Source organism: Giraffa tippelskirchi, chromosome 8 (genome assembly GCF_054371585.1).
Source record: "Giraffa tippelskirchi isolate mGirTip1 chromosome 8, T2T-mGirTip1v1.2.pri, whole genome shotgun sequence".
Classification (NCBI taxonomy): Eukaryota; Metazoa; Chordata; class Mammalia; order Artiodactyla; family Giraffidae; genus Giraffa; species Giraffa tippelskirchi.
The window spans coordinates 58,112,349-58,134,947 of NC_137282.1; the positions used below are offsets into that span (position 1 = coordinate 58,112,349).

A 22,599-nucleotide genomic window follows, 5' to 3' on the forward strand; every position below is an offset into this window, starting at 1 on the left:
GTGCAAATGGTTGAATAAACAGTTCTCCCTGATAAACCCTGCATCTGATGTATCTCCTCAAACTCTTAGGGGCTTGCTTCAGACACGATCAATAAATTTACCAGTGAAGAATTGTTTTCTCATAGACTGAGTGAATAGAATTACCATAAAAATGGAAATGAGGGTTTTCAGAAAGCATCCTACATCTAAGTTTGGTCAAGATATCTAGAATGATAAATATTACTTTTGATTAAAACAAATGCAATGACTTGGGTGTATCAGCATAAAAATCAATGTGATTAAAGCATACTCACTATAATTTTGACCTCAATTGGTCCATTAATATGGCCTTCCAGGATGGCTGAATCTCAAGCTGTTGTTTCAAATAAATCATCAGCCCATCAGCATCTCTCCCTTTCGGTCCACCCAGCATGTCTACACTGCCTTACCGACCAAACGCTCTGCCCTGGCTTTGCCCATGGTCCTCTGCCTCTGCAGATCGCTCCCCCCCCACGACAGATGCACAGAGCACAGCACCCCTTTTCTGAGACACCTGCTCCCAGGGCTGACTGAGATGCTCAGAAAGAGAAGCAGGCCCAGCACTTGGGCGAAGTGGAGGAGAGGAAACCCTGACCCAGAGAGAAACAGGATGAGGGGCTGGTCCAGGGTGGATGGGGACAAGGGAGGCAGTGATGGCTGGACAGACAGGAGGGAAAAGCACATTCTGGTCAAGCAGGGACCAAGCGGAGGAGTGGGAGCCATGTGGGAGCAGGGGTGGGGAGATGTATAAACATTGTGAAAAGAAAAGGGGGTCAAAAGTCACAGGTGCGTGAGAATAACAGGGGGCTGGGGTGAGCACCAGGGGACATGGTGAGCCCCCAATCCCTGGTTTTGATAAAAGTAGGGGGAGAAGCCCGCAGCCAACAGGGCCAGAAAGAATCTTTCAGGAAGAGAAGAAAAGCATGAAAAAAAAAATCAAGGCAATTATGATCTTTACGGAAAGTAAAAAAAGCAAGGCATTCTGAAAAAGTGAAGAAAACAGGAACTTCCTGCCTATGAGGAGGAACGTGTGCATGGGATGCTGCAGGAGGAACAGGGCCTGTGAGATGAGAAACATCCAGACACTCACTCCAGGGGCCTGGAGGCAGCCACGGACGAGGTGCTGGGGCCCCCGGACAACGACAGGAAGACGGGAAACCGGAAATCTGCGTCATGAGAAGAGAACAAGTGGCCAAAGCCAATACGATGTGAAAGAAAGACCCTGCTCCGGGCTCAGCCGTGTCCCCCAACATTTCTATGTGGAAGCCGTCACCCCCAGGACCTAAGAACGTGACTGTCTGCAGACAAGGTCTGTACAGAGCTAAGCAAGGGAAAGTGAGGTCACTTGAGGGGCTCTATCCCACCTGACCAGTGTCTTGTATTACGTGGGTGCAAACGTAATTGCGGCTTTGCATTGCTGAACAGTGCCATTTGAAATTGGAATACATTCTTAAATAAACATGGTTATGCTACTCCAGTATTCTTGGGCTTCCCCTGTGGCTCAGAACCTGCCTGCAATGTTGGAGACCTGGGTTCGATCCCTGGGTTGAGAAGATTCCCCTGGAGAAGGGAACAGCTACCCACTCCAGGATTCTGGCCTGGAGAACTCTATGGACTGTATAGTCCATGGGGACACGACTGAGTGACTCACTTCACGTGCTATATTACCAGGAGGAGGAGATCAGGACACAGACACACACAGAGGGACACGCACGTGAGGACACTGGGAGGAGACGGCCGTCTACACACCAAGAAGAGAGGCCTCCAAGGAAACCAGCCCGGCGGACACCGTGATCTGACTTCCAGCCTCCAGGACTGTGACAAATAAACGTCTGCTGCGTAGCCACCCAGACTGTGGCACTTGGTGGCTGCAGCAGCTCTCCCATACCAATACAGCCCAGTGCAGGCTCTAGTAAGGAAAGGAAGGAGGGGGAGAGGACAGAATGCATTTATCTGGCCTCATAGAAACCCCAATCAGGCTAGGACCGCAGACAAACAGATGTTTACAGGGAAGCTCTTTCACAGTAATCTTACTTGACCAAATAAAGAGCCAGCCCTCCGTGTGGACTGATCATCTGAGGACAGTGGCAGGCTGCTCGCTCACTCTTTCCTGGACTCTAAACACTAGCCTTCATGAGCGTCCCCCTGGTGGGCTTTCTGGCAAATCGAATGAGGACTCTTCAAGGGCACGTGATTAAGAAGCTCGTAAGAGGAATTCTCATTTACTGAGACACCAGGATCAGTACATTCAGTGTTTAGAGGAGAAACAAAAAATTCAAATCACCTGGGAGGCTCACACTGCAGGGGGTGAAATTATTTCGATACTCAGTGTCAACCAGAAACTCCATCTTGATGGAGCGTCTGTTGCTAAAAATGTCCACTTTACTGACACTGTAATTACAGCGCACTCAACACCTTTAATCTTTCTTTGAGGATTCACGGTCTTGGGTACTGGGAGGTCACCAACTCGACTTCATTCTGTAATAGCTGTGGGGTGTGTACCATGGGGAAGGGCTGGGCTAGTCCCCATGGCCCCACAAGCCCCCTGGGAGCTGCACCAAAGTGCTCCCTCCTGGCGGAAGGTACTCCTCCTCTGGGGAGATGCTCCCACTGGGGGGGTGCTAGCATCTGACTCAGGGTGACCTGAGGCTTGCGTGCGCACTTGGGGTGGGGTTGTGCAGCCTAGCGGGAAGGCCTGCAAAGTCCGCCTTCGCAGACCCCAGAGCCTCCGAGCCCTCGGGGAGGGCTGGCAGGAGTTTGTTCTGACTCTCATATAACCAATCCTGTTCAGCTCCGACTAAGAAAGGCAGCCAGAATTGGACAAGAACCCTCACACAGGGGATGGTGAAATCAGCTGCTTCTGATAAAGGCCTTCAGAGCCCTACAAACACGAGCAGTCTGCGTGCTGAGCAGTCCTACAGGAACTGACTGGGGTGATTTCCCATTGATGAGATGGCTCACCACCTTGACTTTGGAATTCCGTGAGATGCAGGATTTCGAGTCTCTCGTAGCTTTGGTTCCTATGCTTGTGCCTTGTGCTTAGTTGTGTCTGACTCTCTGTGACCTCAAGGACTGTAGCCCACCAGGCTCCTCTGTCCATGGGATTCTCCAGGCAAGAATACTGGAGTGGGTAGCTATTCCCTGCTCCAGGGGATCTCCCCAAACCAGGGACTGAAGCTAGATCTCCTGTACTGCAGTTGAATTCTTTACCGTCTGAGCCACCAGGGAAGCCCTTCAGTGTTCCTAGCACAGGATTTTAAACCATGCTATATTGGGGAGAGAATTTGGTTGCATGCCAAGGGAATACCAAATGTCATCACAGCTCAGTAAGCATCACTGAAATCTGGGTCTACAGGTGAGGGTGTTTCCCCAACTCCGCTTTATCCTGAGATTCCACAGATTTGATTAAAAAAAACTTAGAATCTTCTGGAAAAAAAATTCAGTATAAAATCATAATACAAATGCTAACTAAGCCTAACTGGGTTTGAGGAGATCTTTGGATTAAGGCCTGGCATCTGGTTCCCCTGGCTGGATCATGGCTTGAGGCCAGGGCAGTGTCAGAATGGGTAATCTTGCAGTCTCTACCAGCATAAAGAGGGTTTCCCAGGTGGCGCTAGTGGTAAAAAACCCACCTGCCAATGCAGGAGATGTAAGAGACACAGGTTCAATCCCTGAGTCGGGAAGATCCCCTGGAGGAGGAAATGGCAACCCACTCCGGTATTCTTGCCTGGAGAATCCCATGGACAGAGGAGTCTGGCCAGCTACAGTCCATAGGGTTGGAAAGAGTCAGACAGGACTGAAGCATCTTAGCAGCAGCAGCAACAGGCAGCATAATGAAATGGAGGGGTGCCCTACCCAAGGCCCAACACGGGGGAAACCACCCTTCTCTTCACTGGTGGCCTTCTCTCCTCTTCCAGTCGCTACCAGACCCTTTCCCCAGACTGTCTGCTGTACATTTTCTGGTTTGTACAACAGTAAAAGTTTTATTAAGTCAAAATAATACTGGAATCACTGTATGTTAAACTTAACACACAGTACATGCTTAAGGTTTGCAAGGAATACGTTTTAAAGGATTCACTCAGCCAATCTCAGAGTGAAACCTCCTAGAGCATTCTGAAATGTTCTCTAATACGCTACCTATCTGTAAATATTGTGACTTACTGATGTAAAAGCCTCACAGAGAGTAGTGGGATAAATGAGACGAGCAGGAAATGGGGAAAATGAAGATTGGGTACAATGCACCAATATTCACTGTAATTATGTAGAGAAAATAACATGAAAAAGAAAGGGAAATACTAAGGAGCAAATGAATGGGTGATTTAGACATTCACACTTCTGAAAGATGACTTAGGAAAAATTCTTTCTTTTTATCACTCAAACTATGCTTGACCTGTAAAACTAGTTAATAACACTGCACTGTTTTTATGAAAATCAAACAAATTATGAAATTCACCATAGGTTTAGAAAGCTGACATGTCAGAACTGTTTCCTTGTGGCAAAAACCTTAACTTTTCCCTTAACCTTTTGGGACAACTTAATTCAACGGCACAGTATGAAAGTTTCCATTGACTCTGGGGATCGACCCACAGGAATTCTGGACAAGGCACACTAGCAGGGTGGTCTTTTACCATGAGGAGTCCTATAACAAGTTAAATCTGTCCAGCCCTTCCTGGCAGACTGTCTTCTTCCGAATTGTTATTGTTGCTGTTCAGTCACTAAGTTGTGTCTGACTCTTTGCAGCCCCAGGGACTGCAGCACGCCAGGCTTCCCTGTCCTCCACTATCTTTCAGAATTTGCTCAAACTCATGTCCATCGAGTTGGCGATGCCACCCAACCATCTCATCCTCTGTCGTCCCCTTCTCCTCCTGCCTTCAATCTTCTGCAGCATCAGGGTCTTTTCCAATGAGTCAGCTCTTTGCATCAGGTGGCCAAAGTATTGGAGTTTCAGCTTCAGCATCAGTCCTTCCAGTGAATATTCAGGGTTGATCTCCTTGAAGTCCAAAGGTCTCTCAAGAGTCTTCTCCAGCACCACAGTTCAAAAGCATCATTTCTTCGGTACTCAGCTTTCTTTATGGTCCAGCGCATATCTGGGCATGGCTACTGGAAAAACCATAGCTTTGACTACACAGACCTTTGTAGGGACAGTGATGTGTCTGCTTTTTGATACGCTCTTTAGGTTTGTCATGCTTCCCTTGTGGCTCAGCTGGTAAAGAATCCACCCTGGGTTGGGAAGATCCCCTGGAGAAGGGAAAGGCTACCCACTCCAGTATTCTGGCCTGGAGAATTCCATGACTGTATAGTCCATGGGGTTGCGAAGAGTTGGACATGACCGAGCGACTTACACTTTCACTTTAGGTTTGTCATAGCTTTTTGGCCAAGGAGCAAGTGTGTTTTAATTTCATGGCTGCAGTCACAGCCCATAATAATTTTGGAGCCCAAGAAAATAAAATCTGTCACTGTTTCCACTTTTCCCCATCTATTTGTTAAGAAGTGATCTTTCTAATTAGTGGTCCTCAAACTTGAATATTTGACAACACCTACTTAATGATGCTACAGAATGAGACAATAGGGAAAGGAGATCCCTCTTGGAAATTATCACTAAGCCTCCAGTCACCACTTGAGGAGTAATGGTCTGGTTCAATCATGTTGCCCTTGGGAGCTCAAGAAAACAGGCATTTACTGTACCCTTGGGTCTGCCAGTCTGTCCTGCTCCTCAGGGTGAACTTCCTCTTATCTCAGATCCCCAGGAAGCCACATGAGTAGAAGTGCTCTGTAAGCAGCAATGCTGAATGCATGCACTGCTCTGGGGTGGGGATCTGGCTTGTCCACCTCCATCAGAGACCCTCTGCTGGCCAGCATGCTCACTCCTTCCTCCGCGCAGACCCGTGGCTCTTACCTCCTCCCATTGGCTGTATCCCTCCTACACTTCCTCCCACATTTGAGTTCAGAGTTCTGGGCTATGGGTGTCTTTCTGGGTTGGGCGCTGATCAAGACCCAGTTCTGAAGACCCTGGGTTTCTCCTGGCCACAGAGGTGGCATGAGACCGTCTATCCCTTCTTCAAACCCCCTGAAAAGGTTAAACAATGGTCGCCTGATCTTGTGCAGCATCCTGGCCACAAAGGCAATCAAGTCAGGGTTGACCAACAGCTGCTAGGCTCATCCTCATCTGAATGGGGTGATCGGCTGTCCTCTGAGACTCTAAGTGGTACATGGTTGGGGCCAAGCTGTAGATTGAGGACCACTGATATTTTTCCTTGGGGTGCATGCTAAATCGCTTCAGTCACATCCAACTCCTTGCGACCCTATGGACTGTAGCCCACCAGGCTCCTCTATCCATGGGATTCTCCAGGCAAGAATCCTGGAGTGGGTTTCCATTTCCTCCTCCAGGGGACCTCCCCAACCCAGGGACTGAACCCTAAGCTCTCATCTCCTGCATTGGCAGGTGAGTTCTTTACCACTAATGCCACCAGCAAAGCCTTTCTTAGGGTAGGGCAACTGAAATGATCTCAACTAGGAGGTTCAATGATAGCCAGATAATGAGTTTACAGGAGGGGAAAACAGGCATAAATGCCCGTGAAATAAACAATCTGAGCAGTGCTGGGTAGAATCGTTTTTATTTGCTGACTACGGTGCTGAAAACGTTACCAACCTACAGGGGTAGTTATGGCAGCACCACCCAGGCCCACACACTGATTTATATGTTGTTACAGACTCCACTTCCACGAAGCAGCTCACACCCCTTCTTGGACTGATGCACCCTGCAAGCTGAGAGCCCCTGGGGACAAAAGGGTGTTTCACGTCTCTGGTGATCCAGAGGTTAAATTTCAGATTTCAGTGTTGCTAACCTTGGGGGAAATCAGTGGGAGTACAACAGAAACAACATAAAAATCCTGGAGGACCAATGAACCATATACTATTCCCTCTCCTTGTGAGAATAGTGGTTCCATTCATCTGAGTCTTAAGAGTTGGAAAAAATCCTGAAGACATCTAGTCACTCTTCTGTCAAATGCAGGAAGCCTTACCCCAGTTTCCAGGCCAATGCTCAGAGCCTTAGCTGACTAAGCAATAAGAGAAGATTGGAGTTTATTGCTGATTATCCTCCAATTATTGTAATATATTGTATACATAGGTAGGTTGAACATTTCAACTACACTTCTCATGAATTTCATCAAAGAAAGACTTTTCCTTGAGTTTGGGATTAGCATCGATACCGCTACTACATATCAGTTCAGCTCAGTCGCTCAGCTGTGTCAGACTATTTGAGACCCCATGAATCGCAGCTCGCCAGGCCTCCCTGTCCATCACCAACTCCCGGAGTTTACCCAAACCCATGTCCATCGAGTCGGTGATGCCATCCAACCATCTCATCCTCTGTCGTCCCCTTCTCCTCCTGCCCCCAATCCTACCCAGCATTAGGGTCTTTTCCAATGAGTCAACTCTTTGCATGAGGTGGCCAAAGTATTGGAGTTTCAGCTTCAACATCAGTCCTTCCAATGAACAACCAGGACTGATCTCCTTTATTTTTTTTTTTTTTTTTATAAATTTATTTATTTTACTTGGGGGCTAATTACTTTACAGTATTGTAATAGTTTTTGCCATACATTGACAAGAATCAGCCATGGGTTTACATGTGTTCCCCTTCCCGAACCCCCCACCCACCTCCCTCCCCCTCCCATCCCTCTGGATCATCCCACTGCCCCGGCCCCGAGCCCTTGTCACATGATCTCCTTTAGGATGGACTGGTTGGATCTTCTTGCAGTCCAAGGGACTCTCAAGAGTCGTCTCCAACACCACAGTTAAAACAGATAAAAAACAAGGATTTAACATATAGCACAGGAAACTACAATCAATATTTTATAATAACCAATGAGGGAAAAGAATGTATATACATATTGTGTATATATATATAAATACATATGTATACTTATTCTTTTATATATACATATATATATATATACACAAATATACATGTATATACATTCTAAAAAAAAACAAACAAACAAAAAAAAGACTTTCCCTAAAGGTATCAGTCAGGCAAAGGACCACTGACTAAGTGAAACTCTCTTTCAGTTGTACTGAGGCAATTTATGTTCATTCTGTGTGACCTGTGATAACTACTGGAAACCACAGCATTTGAAAATATTTAAAATTTGATTTCTGACTCAGCTTTTCATCTTGAAACAAAATGGAAGCCCAAAAGTTTTCAAGTGGACTTCATATTCTGTAATAAAGAAAGCATCTCAACAATATGGAAGGGTACCAAGGTGTGATTGAGAGAAGATAAATGTGTGAAATAATTATATTCTTCAATGTGATTTTCTAACTTGGCAGCAGCAGAAATTAAGGTAATTTAAAGATACTGCTAACAAATAGGGTTCTTGGAGAGCAAGGTTGTAAAGCTGAAAAAGCAGCTCTTGTGTTGGATAATAACACAATCAGGGTTTTTATCAGAAATCAACTCCTAACAATAAAAAATGACTTGATGATGAAGAGTCAACAGGTGATGACAATAGTCCACAAGGACAGGTGACAGTTCTGAAAGGGCAAAGAGGAGGCTACACTGTGATTTTTGTGAATATTATAAAATTATGGTCAAATATATAAAAAAAAAAATTGAACCAACTCAATGTCAATGTCACTCTGAAACACTAATACTTATGAAAGCAGATTGCTTCCTATGATGGATATTGAATGTAAAACCAATTCTGGATCTTCGGTTGTACTTTTCTTAAGTATTTATTTCAATAAAATTCTACTTTTATAAGAAGGAGCATCTATTGATCACCTCCTGTATGCAAGGCACCTGAGGCCATCATTTCCTTTGAGCGTCATAATACACCTGTGATGTGAGGTTTTGTGCCTATTTTTAGGTGAGGCAACTGAGGCTCAGGTGGGAAGCAGGCTTGGGAGGAGGGGCTGGGGTGCGGCTGGCCCCCGCTTGAGGTCCATGGTTTTATCCCAACCCCACCCAACAAGACTATGACTGAGCTACATCCTGGGGTCCTGAACCTCACCCCCAAAGGTTCTGGCCATGAGCTGCATGGTAAGATTTAAGTTCTTTCCCAAGACAGCTGTCAACACCTAGAGCCACGGGTTCCCAGGGCCCATGCATCCGCAAGGGAACATAAACTTAGATGCAAAAGCTGTCCTTATTTTCATTAACTCCTAACTGCAGTTCAGCACTTCATTTAGTTGTGCTTGGAAGTAACAAAGCAAAGCAGATTTAGCATTGCTTTCATTTTGTTACCAAGAGAAATCCCAGACATTTAAAACTCACGTGACGGTTGTTCAGTTCAGTCGCTCAGTCGTGTCCGACTCTTTGCAACCCCATGAACTGCAGCACACCAGGCCTGCCTGTCCACCACCAACTCCCGGAGTTCACGCAAACTCACGTCCATTGAGTCGGTGATGCCATCCAACCATCTCATCCTCTGTCATCCCCTTCTCCTCCTGCCCTCAACCTTTCCCAGCATCAGGGTCTTTTCAAATGAGTTAGCTCTTTGAATCAGATGGCCAAAGTATTGGAGTTTCAGCTTCAACATCAGTCCTTCCAATGACAGTTGTAGATAGCTTGACGTATCATCAGTTTCTATGTCCACTTAGGACAATAAATAGATTTCTTCTTAATATTTATTTTTATTTATTTATTTGGCTGTGGGCTCTAGCTCCCTGACTAGGGATCGAACTTGGGCCCCTGCATTGGGAGCATGGAGTCTTAGCCACTGGACCCCACTAACTAGGTCTTGATACTAAATGTGTTAATAAAGTCATGCTTTTTAATTTCATATTTTAGTTCATCATTTTAAAAAGGTGATAACTATATTTCTGTTTTCCTGTGAATTTTATTTTATGCATTTGATGCCCTGTTCTGAGGAGGGGTCTCCAGATGTCCACAGATGCTAAGGGTGGCCTCGTGGGTTTTGAGGTTGCAGGAAGGGGCTCCTGGGGCCTCTAGTTCCTTCTCTGATCTGCAAGAATAACCAAAAGGCATCCATCTCTCTTGTCTATGAAAAGGCGGATGCCAGGATCTCCTTTTAAATAAAATTACCGAAACAAAAATCACTGTAATTCAATCCAGTAGAGTTCGAAGTCACTTTTTATTAGATTAGTTTTAGTTATGAATTAAAATAATTTCCTTTATGCTTTATGTAATTTTACTGGTTGATCCTTATAGAGAAACTTTGTCTTTTATGGGCTAAGATTACGATGTTTCCTAATATGCATTATAAAAGTGATCAAAGGAAAAACAAGCAGTTCTGTGAGGGGAAGGACCACAGGGGCCACTATGGGCAGCTCATCTGTATTAGTTTCAGGTGTTCACTGGATGAAGGGCTTCCTGAGGACCCTAACCTGCATATTTGCGGGGCTCTGCCTTCCCTAGGCCAAGGTGGAGAGGCTCCGACCTCAGGGGAGTGTGTCCCCACACATGCACCCTACAGAGGAAGCTTCCCTGAGGCTCAGTCCTCTTGTACAAAGTAAATTATGATTAATTTAGTATTCGGATGACTTTTAAAAGTTACATTGTAAAAGCGCATGTCATCTTGTTACAATTAATTTAAGCTTGTAACAAATTCAGTTTCAGGTTTCCTTCATGATATTTCCACTGGCAGGGGAGCAGAGAGGGGTAGGGTATGCCTCTAACTGTGGAAGACCGACACAGGTTAATCCTCACTGCAATGAAAGCTTATTTTGTACAGTTACATGCAATTGCTAGCTGGTGTCTCTTGGGAAGCAAAACCAGCTCCCAGCCTGATAGTCAAAATCACCCTCATTCATATGTATTGGTAAGGCAAAAGCAATTATTGTGTGTATGTGTGTGAGCGCACAAAATGACCAACTTTACAAAACAAGAATAGCTGCTTTTTATTATAATCACCATATAATACATTTTGTAATTTCATATTCTGATGTTTGGAAATGTCTGATTTTCACCATCAAAAAATGGCAAGTACCCCCTTAACAATATTTTTCTGGGAAATTTCTCCTTCAATTCCCAAGTGAGCTGAATACACTTTTAAAATGTAATCTAATCCATTAAAAGACAGGATTTCCTTCTCTCATCAAGAACTCTTAATAGTAATAAAAAATCTTGGGGATACTTGCTAAATATTGTGATGGAGAATTATTATTTTACAGAAACTATTTTTAAAGTAGTAATTTCTTCAACCTGTGTGGCTTTACCAATGTAACCATTAGGTTCAGAAAGCATTTCTTTCTCCAGTATTTTCAGAATCTTTAAAATGTCTTTCCCTTTTGTGTATAGAAGAAATAATGCAGCAATAATTATCTCTCTCCTATAGTTTGGAAGAATTAAAATATTCTTCCATTTCACATAATAGATACAAGCTGCTGACTGTTGAATTTGGGCCAATACAGTTGTTCAAGTTTGTGGATAATTCTGTACCACAAACTACAGAATTTTAGATTAGATTTGATGGATACATCATCCCACCCCTTGTGTATTGATTCTGAGTTGTAGCAAAACCAAGCCCAATATTCTTGCAAAGCTATCCCTGAGGAGTGTGGGGACCCAGTAGGAACCACCAAGCTGACCGTGCTACCTGGTCGGGGCGGGGGAGGGGGCTGCCACCTGCCAATGTGACAGCCCATGGGAGCCAGGTGGCTGTGACAGAGTGCCTGTGACATCCCAGCTCTGCCCTTTTTTTTTTTTAATTTTAGTTGGAGGCTAATTACTTTACAATACTGTAGTGGTTTTTGCCATACAATGACATGAATCAGCCATGGGTGTACATGTGTTCCCCATCCTGAACCCCCTTTCACCTCCCTCCTCATCCCATCCCTCTGGGTCATCCCAGTGCACCAGCCCTGAGCATCCGGTCTCAGGCATCGAACCTGGACTGGCGATCTGTTTCACATATGATAATATACATGTTTCAATTCAGCGCTGCCGTTTTACTAGCCATCTGCCTCGGGCACAGATTCAACCTCAGTGAGCCTGTTTCCTCCTCTGTAAGATGGGAATAACCATAGCACCTACGCCATGGGTGGTTGCAAAGACTTAATCACATGGCCCACTAAAGCATTTGCACAGTGGCTGGCCCACAGGGAGCACCTGGCCAGTCCACAACTGTACTGGATTCTCAAACAGCCACGGGCGGAGCAGATGGGGTGTGCGCTCAAGTGAGCAAACGTAACGGACACATTTGTTCGGCACATATGATATGCTGGGAACTGGGTGATGGTAATGGGAAACAGAGCTGCAAATAGGTAACACAGTCTAGCAGGACCAGTGTAGAAATCAACATTTTCCTGGCCACACGGAGGTATTAAGAGAACAGAGCCCTCGTGTTATTGGAGGGATGATGGAGGAATCTTCTGCGGGAGCTCAGACATCTCAGCAGAGTTTTGGAGGATGGAAGGGGCTCAACTGATGAATGGGGGAGCTTTCCAGATGGGGGTGGGCCTGTGAGCTCAGCAAAGGGGGAGACCTGCCGGTGTGCCCTGGGAGGGGGGCCCTGGTGGGAAGAGCCACACCCCGGGCGGGCGGTGATTGGGGGTTTGGATGTATTCCATAATGGTCGTAACCAAGGGCGTGAGAAAGCCAGGTGAGGATTTAGAGGAACCAGAGCAACGCCAGCAGGGAGGATGGAAGGGGACAGAGAAGCTGGACGGGGCACCGCAGGAACCCAAGCAGGGGATGAGATACCTGTAGGGAGACAGAGGGGCAGGGTGGGGAGAAGCCAGGCTGGGAGACAGGAAGGAGGAGCTAGACCACACCCAGACCTGCCAGGTAGGGAGTGGCACCTTCTGGCCACTTCCTCCAGCTCCCAGATCCCCCCCTGCCCTCCTCTCCTAACCAACGCCACCTGGTTGGTCCCAATTCTGTTTCTTCCCCTGACGGTCTCCATCTGGGGTCCTTGGTCAGACACGACAGATAGTTCTTGGTGATGGGCACTTTCCACAAATTTCATTCACTGTGTGCCCAGTGTGTGCCTGGCACAGAGTGGGCACTCAAAGCATGCAGTGCATGAACCAGCTAGTTATCCACAGTTCTGGGTGGTCCTGCACCTGAGCCCTCGGAGCTGTGTCTGATCCGAGGTGAGGACTCTCCTGTCACTCACACTCCCTTTTTGGAAGGGTGGAAGTGTTTCCACTTCTTAGTCCAGGGAGGCAGGCCTGGGTTATGTGATGGCTTCCTCTACACAAGTAGGGCTTTCAGAGGGCTGGTCAGGGTGGACACAGGACAGTGAGTTCAAGCAAGGTGGGAGGGGGGCAGGTAAAGAGTTCATTACACCCACCACTGCCTGAAGCTCTGGCTGCTGGTGGGAGGAGGGACCACAGATGATGGATGTGGAATAAATGAGCAGTTCTGGTCCAGCTCTGGTCGTCCACTACAATCAAGTAGATCTTCCAGCAGGACTCTACTAGGGCCTGATCTTATCCACGAGAAATCTGAATCTTTGAGGATGGGGACCTGGCATTGGAATAATGTGGGCTTCCCAGGTGGCACAGTGGTAAAGAATCTGCCTGCCAATGCAGGAGGTGTGGGTCGGGAAGATCCTCTGGAGGAGCAAATGGCAACCCAATCCAGTATTTTTGCCTGGAGAATCCCATGGACAGAGGAGCCTGGCGGGCTACAGTCTGTGGGGTCGCAAAGAGTCAGACACTGCTCAGCGAATGAGCACACACATCACCACTGGGGTAACTGAAAGGCTTCCCAGAGCATCTGATGAACCCGGGGCTGACGACCTCCCGCAGAGGGGACAGGAGTCACCCCTCCCCCATCCCGTCCCATCTCCCCACTCCTTTGCATGCGTGGGTGTGCAAAGTCATGTCAGTTGTGTCTGACTCTTTGCAACCCTATGGGCTGTAGCCCACCAAGCTCCTCCGTCCATGGGATTCTCCAGGCAAGAATGCTGGTGGGTTGCCATGCCCTCCTCCCGGGGATCTTCCCCACCCAGGGACTGAACTAGCATCTCCTTCAGCTCCTGCGTTGGCAGGCAGATTCTTTACCACTGAAACACCGGCGGAGCCCTTCCCACCACCTCATCAACCCAGTAAGAATCTAGGATTCAAGATTTGAAGTGGCTCAAAGAACCCACTATTAGTGGCTGGGTTTTTTTTTTTTTTCTTAATTTTTTCTTTTAAGTAGACATGAAAGTCATTTGTCTGGTCCCTTCACTGCCCCCAGAGTGGTATCACTGAGGCTGCTTTCCTTCCAAACCTGCACCCACACATGCCTGTTCCTGGGGATGAGAAAGGGCAGGACTCTGGGTTAAACCAAACTTCTTGTTTGCATTGGCACGTTCCACTAAAAACCACACAAAAGCCCCTAAACTCTCCTGACCCTGAAAAATGAAAGCAAACCTTTCACACCCTTTACTGTAAATCAGACAAGTAAACGGAAAGGCATTTACATCCTCTTTTTGTAAGTGCTGATCCTCAAAAGGCTACAACTCACGGTAAAGTGAGTTATTACTGCTATGAACTGCACCGTCAGCCCCGGGATGAGCAGCCTCGCTGCGGAGCCGGCGTGTGGGAGCTCGCCAAGTTGGCGGGGGACTATTTTAGGATGCAGAGCCGGGTCCGCTGCCTCCCGCCCGCCCTACTTGATAGCGGAACAAGCTATTTTTTCCTCTGAACCATCGAACACATGGAGCCCTCAAGCCGCAGAGTCATCCGGCATGGGTGATGACCTCTGTCACCTACACGTGGGCACAGAATACAACGACACAGTGACTCATAAGACAACCCACCCCCAACACCCGCCCCGAAACACACAAATCCGCTCTCCTGGGTGAGTCACGTGGCATGACCCACGCCCCGGCTGTCACTGTTTACATGCCCGGTTCTCCCAGCTTCCCTTTGAAGGGGCCACCATCTCTGTCCCCAGCTGGCCCCCCTGAGTGCGGTCCTGTGTGGACACAGGTGGGCTTCATTTATGTTACTCTGAAAACCAGCAACAGCCTCGGGAGAAACTGAGAGGTTGAACTGGTTAAGAAATTCCTGTTTGGGCTTGTTATGGGCTGTGTGATGATCCCACCTTAACGCATAGGATGGAATCCTACCCCCGAGCACTTCAGAAGGTAACTAACGTGTGTGGAGGGTCTTTACAGAGGTGATCATGTCAAACTGAGGTCATTAGTGTGGGCCCTGATCCAGTAACACACAGGCTTCCCTCATAGCTCAGTTAGTAAAGACTCTGCCTGCAATGCTAGGAGACATGGGTTCGATTTCTGGGTCAGGAAGATCCTCTGGAGAAGGGATAGGCTACCCACTCCAGTATTCCTGGGCTTCCCTTGTGGCTGAGCTGGTAAAGAATCCACCTGCAATGTGGGAGACCTGGGTTGGGAAGATTCCCTGGAGAAGGGAGAGGCTACCCACTCCAGCATTCTGGCCTGGAGCATTCCATGGACTGTATAGTCCAAGGGTTTGCAAAGAGTCAGACACGACTGGGCGACCTTCACTTTCACTGATCCAGTAAGACCAGTGTCCTTACAAGAAGGGGAGGGGAGGACACAGAGGCAGAAGGCAGGCCACGCGAGGACACGCGAGCAGACGGCCGTCTACGAGCCAAGCAGGAGAGCTGAGGACATCCTCCTCCCCTCAGGAGAAGCCAAGCCTGCTGTCACCTTGGTCTCAGACTTCTGGTCTCCAGAAAGCGAGAAGTAAACGCCTGTTGTTTGAGCGCCCCAGACTGCGGTACTTTGGGTCAGAGCCTTAGCAAACCCAATATGGCGCTTTCAGAATGTTGTGTGAATTACGATAGCTCAGGAGCCAATACACTTTCGGAACCCACAGGGCTGTCCTTCGTTACTTTTTGAGATTGTGTTTGCTTGTTTCTAGTCATCGAGCTGTGTTTGACTCATTTGTGACCCCACGGACTGTAGCCCGCCAGGCTCCTCTGTCCATGGGATTTCCCAGGCAAGGATACTGGAGTGAGTTGCCATGCCCTCCTCCGGGGGATCTTTCCCACCCAGAGACTGAACCCGAGACTCCTGCACTGGCAAATGGGTTCTTTACCACTGAGCCACCTGGGAAGCCATGGAGATGGTGCAGTGATAAGTAAAAAGCTATTTCCAAGCCTAGTACTTTGGAAGAAGTCCTGAAGATGGGCTCTGTGTGTGTGTGCAAGACTCAGGAACACCCACGATGCAGAATCCTTGAAGCCCTAAAGTCAACCTCCGAGATGCACTTTATCATCAAACAAAGCCGATCTGCAGGGCTTGCTCCTTCTTCACACGTTCACAAGTTTGGACACCTGCCACTTTGCTGTGTTCCAAAATTCCAGAAACGATTGCTGTCAGGAAACTCAACTGTCCCAGAATCGCTTACCTATTTCTAGTTCAAACACTAAGGACTGAAGGTGTTTCAGTCCAGCTGTTCTCATTCTTCTGCTGACGGCTGGCTGTGTCCCTGTCCTCTGTGGACATAAATGATGACCACATAGGTCATATCCAACCACTGGCTGGAGACACCCGGGGCCTAGCTCTGCCATCACAGACAACCATCACCAACAGCGGCTGGTGCTCAGAGCCTCGCGGTCAGTGCTGGCATTAGCAGACAAAGCTGCATTCACTTCCCCTGACCGTGAGGAGCTGAGGTTCCCTCACCTGTACAGTGACCACCGGAACAGCGGAACCAGGTAAGCTGATCGCCCTAAGGCTCAGCTGCCCAGAGCTTGGCACAGAGCAAACAGTACATGCTAGCTGCCACTGCTGTCAATGCATCGACCTCCTGCTGGGTTGAGTCCCGTGGTTGGCACCAAGGGGACAGAGGAGGAGTAAGAAACTCTCTTTCAAGTGCCATCTGGTTCCCCTGCCCAGGGTAATGTCTCACTAAATAAAAAGGGGACACTCAGGAGGCGCACTGATGTGAAAATAGAACCCCGACTTAATGCTCCCTGTAGCCACTTTGACTCCAGTACTGCTGAAGCTGAAGCTCCAGTACTTTGGCCACTTGATGTGAAGAGCCAACTCGCCTGAAAAGACCCTGATGCTGGGAAAGATTGAGGGCGGGAGGAGAAGGGGACAACAGAGGATGAGATGGCTGGATGGCGTCACTGACTCAAGGGACATGAATTTTAGTAAGCTCTGGGAGATGGTGAAGGACAGGGAAGTCTGGTGTGCTGCAGGCCATGGGGTCACAAAGAGTTGGACACAACTGAGCAACTGAACAACAACAGCAAGTCACTCTGGGGAGGCTTCTGCTCAGACAAGGGCAAGTAGAGAGCATCTGTAGAATCATCAATTATTCGGGGAGTGAGACCCAGTACACACAGGGCATGGCCTAGGTAGGACCCTCCAAGGCATGGAGATTTTCAATTCCACAAACAAAGAGTTACCTAAAATGTCTCTTTGTAGTCAGAAGAGGATTTGGTAATAAACAGGCAAGGTTTGTATGTCATCATCTCTACACAGAATATATACAGAAGAAATATTTGGTAAGTTAATTGAAAACAAACAAAATTCCTAAAGCTGCACACCAGAGATGATGATAACATGGGGCCCCCAAGAGTTAGGTAACGTGAAATGACTAATCTGTCACACTGAGTGATAAACCCAAACATTTAATGCTCAACACAAAATGGTGAAGCAGATCTCTTCTTTATATGATCAGTTGATTAAGAAGACCAATCTCTTCTATTTAATATGACCCTTAAAAGTATTTTGTCTTCCCTGGTGGCTCAGACGGTAAAGCATCTGCCTACAATGTGGGAGACCCAGGTTCGATCCCTGGGTCAGGCAGATCCCCTGGAGAAGGAAATGGCAACCCACTCCAGTACTCTTGCCTGGAAAATCCCATGGACGGAGGAGCCTGGTAGGTTACAGGCTATGGAGTAACACATGACTGAGTGACTTCACTATGCTATGCTATGCTAAAAGTATTTTATGATGTGTCTAAAGGCAGAGAACCAAAATTGACTTTAGGGTATCCCCAATTCAGAAAGTTAAGCTTAGTAGTTGCGAAAGAGGAAAAGGAGGTTTTTCTAACATTGTCGAGTAAAAAACCCAAATCCTGAAAAAAGAAAGTGCCAACAGAGGGAGGAAGGTAACTAGAATGGAACCGTTCTGCCTTTTAGAGTAATGATTGGTTTGGTAGCACTCTTGGTTCTCTTTGAAAACCTCATCAGGTATTTTGATTGCTTTCCCAAAGCCTATTACCTTTAACTATGGAAATAATTTGGTAACCAAGGTACGTGCGATGAACAACCTGTAGGTAGGAAATTTTCAAAAGCAGGAAAGGTACCTAACACACAGGGCCCCCAAACACTACCCGGACCTTGTCCTGCACAGAAGCCTGAGACACTGGTGAGCGACCATTCCTCCGGTCCTTACACTGCATTTCGAGTGGTCTGTGAGTATCCTACATGACTCTCTTTTGGATGTTGAAGTCAGCAGGAAAAGTGCAAAGGAACTGAATTGGTATTTTTATAAATTTCTGAGTGCTCCTCTTCCTTTCAGACATTTTACACACTAGACTTTAGAACAGGTAGTATAACATAATATGCTAGGTGGGGGAGGCCCTGAGTTCAACTAAGATTTTGAAACTAATAAATAAAAATGTTGATAATTACTTTCAACAATGAGGTCTCTAGCTTGCCAACTGTATGAAGATTCTCAATTTGGATTACAGAGAAAAGAAATATATACCCAAGGACTTGCCCAATTTAATAGAAGTGCCCAGGCACCAACAGAACGATCATTCACAGCACTGATGTGAGCATGGAAAATATTTATTAATAATGTACTAAGATAGATCTCTTCTTAGAAAAAAGTCCTTACTTGTCATTTGAAATCTTTATTTTCCTGCATCTTTCAAAATGCAAGCTGAGGTCCACGTGACCTCTGGGATCGTTTCCAAATCTAAATGCTATCATTCTATGATTATAAGGCAAAATGATATTCCTCTGCCCCTGGTCCCCAAAGTCATCCCCGCGAAGGATAAAAGATGGTAAGAGAGTGTTCTAGAGAGTTCTGATTAGCAGAGCTTTCTGATACCAATAACAGATGCATTTCTGCGAAAAATTCTTCCCCATCATTTGTACGAATACTGTTAATATAAACGCCCCCCACTCCTCCCGTGGCTTGTATCCCATCACAGGCTCTTTACATCAGAACCAGCACTAAACCACAAGCTTCAGGGTGAATTTCTGATGTCAAAGCGTTAAACCTCGCCTTTCTAAAGCTGCCACATCCATACTGTTTCGAACTGGAGAGACAAGCGGAAGCTAAACCCCCGGAAAGCTGGACTAGCAGGATAGTTACTTGGTGAAAACAGACCTCAGTCAAGACTTAAGTGCCAAGGCAATTGGCGTGGAATCCCAGGGGCTCCACCTCTAGTGAAATTGGCAGAACAAGCATTATTTGATTAGTGTGAAAGATCCTGAAGAGGCAGGTGACAGGGGACTGATGGCTTCTAAGATGCTGGCTGTAGAAAGATCACATCGAGGTCATTCGGGGTCTCCTAAAGGAAACAGTGATTCTCCATACATCTAAAACACACCCACATAAAACTATGCTTTTTTTTTTTTTTTTAAGTAATGTTCAATAGTGGTTTAGGAAATTATCAGCCAACTTGAACATGATCAAGAGCATATAGCGTGGGAAGAGAAAACCATCACTCCTCTGCCTGCAGCTAGGGGAAGGGATTTCGGGAGGTTCATTCCTTTTCTGCTCTCAGGTTCTCTGGGGGTTCTTTGCAGTAAAGCTGCCATCTGGGGCAGTAGGCGAGAAGACTCAGACCTCAAGCTTGCCCCTGATTTCAGTAGTCAAAAATCTTTAACCCTGATGATGGATTTAAGCCCTGGGGGCATGAGGAAACAGAAGGAAGTTCACAGGTCTGAGAGAGAGAGCTAGATCTCTGGGGAGCTGATGGTCCTGGTGAGAGGCAGGTCCCAGGCGTTTCCTGGAGGGAGTCTGGCCTTGTCACTTACAGAACAACTCACAGCACACCTCTGCCTCTCCAGCGAAATTTGTCAAGAGCAGAATTTTCACCTTGCATTAGATGCTGGTCAGGACGAAGCAGGGCCGGTAGATTCGGCAGCAGGCAGCTGGCCCTCTGCAGAGAACCACCCCCCCTCCCCAACTCGCAGGGCATCCCTGAGCTATTGGGGGGTGGGGCTCTGTGTGTGTGGCGGGCGAGGGGGCGATAAACTGGGCTGGACATTTAGATGCTGAGGTCCATATAAAGTTTCACCTTCCGGGAGATTATGGCTACAGGGGATGGGGAGGCCTCGGAGAAGGAGACCTGGGTGGGTGGGATGGGCTGGGGGGGGTGGGATGGAAGGGGAGGAGAGAGGGGGATTCAGGGAGCAGAGAGGGAGGGAGGGGACGGAGATGGTAGAGGGGCAAGGGGTTAAAAGGCAGGAGCGCATGGAGGCAGAGGGTTAGAGGCGAGGACCGGAGGTGGACGGGAAGAGCCCGAGGAACGATCTTCGAGAAGGAACAGAGGAGGAGAGACAGGAGGGTGTGCGGGAGGGAGAACCCGAATTCTGGAGAGGCGGGGACCCGGAGAGACGGATGGAAAGGCGGGCAAGGGAGAAAACGCTCAGGCAAGTCGAGCGGAGGCGCCCGGGGGACGTCTCCCCTTTGGAGGCAGGTTTCGAGGGCGCCCTGCGCGCCCCGGGAGCCCGAGGGGCCCGCCCCGCGCGCCCCCCGAGCCGCCCGCCCGCCCGCCCGCCCGCTTACCTGGCCCTTGACCAGGCTGGCGGCGAACTGGCGCATGACGGCCTCCACCGTGTAGGCGCTGGACCAGCCGCGCGGCGTGAGCAGCTCCATGCAGATGGCGCCGCCGTCCAGCACGTAGCCGTTCTCCAGGCGCGGGCTGAGCACCCGCATGAAGGGAGGCGAGAAGGGGAAGTTGTCGGGGAAGGTGAGGTTGAGCAGGATGAACTCGGTGTTGGTCTCCTTCATGTCCTGCCACAGCACCGAGTCCTTGTCCACCTGGTGCAGCTTCACGTTCCAGTCGAACAGGCTCTCGTCCACCAGCTCCACGGAGATGAAGCGGTCGCTGAGGCGCGCGATGTCCCGCAGCTCCTTCATGAGGCGCCGGCTGCGCACCTGCGCGCAGTGCTGTTGGCGCGCCGCGGGCACCAGGCTGCCGCCCGCCGCCGCCGCCGCCGCCGCCGCCGGGCCCGGCCCCGCCCTGGCGCCCGCTCCCCGCTCCCGGGGGCCCCCGGCGCCCGCCGCCCCCGCCGCCCCCGCCGCCGGCGGCGGCGCCTTGTCGCGCGGGGCCAGCTCCGCCGCGCGCTTGCCCTTGCCCTTGCCGGGCCCGGGGCTGGCGTCGCCCGCGCCCCCGGCCGGGTGCGGCTGCTGCGGGGGCTTGTGGCCGCCGCTCTTGGCGCCGCCCTTGCCGCGCAGTGCCGCGCTCTGCTGGCCGCCGCCGCCGCCGCCGGCGCGGTGGTTGTTGTGGTGGTGCTTGGGGTCCTCGGTGTCCCGGTTGTGCAGGCGTATGAGCCCGATTTTGCGGAGCAGCGTGGCCATCTTAGACTCGGCGCGGGCGGGGGGCTCCCCTCGGCTCCGGCGCCCGGAGCCCGAGGGGCGCGCGGGGCGGCGACCGGCGACCACTCAGCGGGGCGCGGCGCGGGCCACCCCCGGCGCCGGCGGCCGTGGCGTAGGCAAGCGGGCAGCACGCGCTCTCGCCGGCCGCTGGGTCGCTGCTGTCATATGATGGGGCCGGCTCGGGTTCGGGCTCCGGCCGCCGGGGAAGCGGAGGAGTGGAGGGCGCGCGGCGCGGTAGTCCGTCCCCCCCGGCCGGTCCCCGGAGCCCGGCGTCCGCGGTCCTTTGTGCGTGGCCACAGCCGGGGCTGGCTTAGAGTCGGAGCGCCGCGCCGGGGCGCGCAGAACCGGCCGCCGCGCCCCGGAGGCAGCGAGGGGGGCTGCGGGCTCGGGCCGTGCGCACCCGCCGGGCCGTGCCGTGCTGCGCGGGCCGCTACCGCGGGGCTCCGACCGCTGCCGCTCGCGTCTCTGCCGCCGCCGCCGCTGCCGCTGCGGCTGCTGACATTGCAGAGGCGGCTGCTCCCTCTGAGCGGCGCGCGGCGCGGAGGGGGCGGTCCTGCCGGCCCGGGCGGGAGGGCGCGGGGCGGGGCCGTGGGCCTGCCAGCGCCGAGCCTCTCAGCTCCGCCCAGCCGCCCGCCCGGCTCCGGCGGATACGGGCGCACGGCCGCTGGGGGGAGACAACGGCGCGCGCCGGCCACGCCGGGCCCCCTGCTGCGGGGGCGCCGCGCGCGGGGCCGGGCAGACGCGGAACAAGGATGCAAAGTAGGGACACAAGGGGCGTGTGTGGGCGCGCACTCGGGGTCTCGGAGGACCCCAGTCCTTCCGCCCTCGGGATCCAGGCTCTGCCGCCGGCCGGGCCTCCGACCTCGCTTCACCTGATTCGAACAATCCGGAGGGGAAGGGGGCGTCGGAGAAAGGAAGGAAAGCAACCTGTTTACTGATTGCCTTGTCCCAGATGGAGCCTGGGGTCTCACACGGCAATCCGGGGCCCGGGTCTGCGGAACCAGAGCTTTCCCAAAGACCGATCAAAGAATCGGGGCCTGGGAAGGAGCACTCGGGAAGCGTGCGCGCCGCAACCCCCTAAAGAATAGCCCCCCTTCCCCAAGTCAGGACTTCAGAA

At 50.0% G+C, this 22,599-nt stretch overlaps 1 protein-coding gene across 1 annotated transcript in view; it reads right to left on the minus strand.

Moving 5' to 3' along the window:
* Positions 1-21,544, minus strand: part of UBE2QL1 (ubiquitin conjugating enzyme E2 QL1) — a 55,142-nt gene extending 33,598 nt beyond the window's left edge. Inside the window, exon 1 of the mRNA XM_081520980.1 lies at positions 20,670-21,544. Coding sequence (XP_081377106.1) covers positions 20,670-21,464 — 795 coding nt within the window. The 5' untranslated portion in view covers positions 21,465-21,544. The remainder of the gene's footprint in view (positions 1-20,669) is intronic.
* Positions 21,545-22,599: the final 1,055 nt, after the last annotated feature.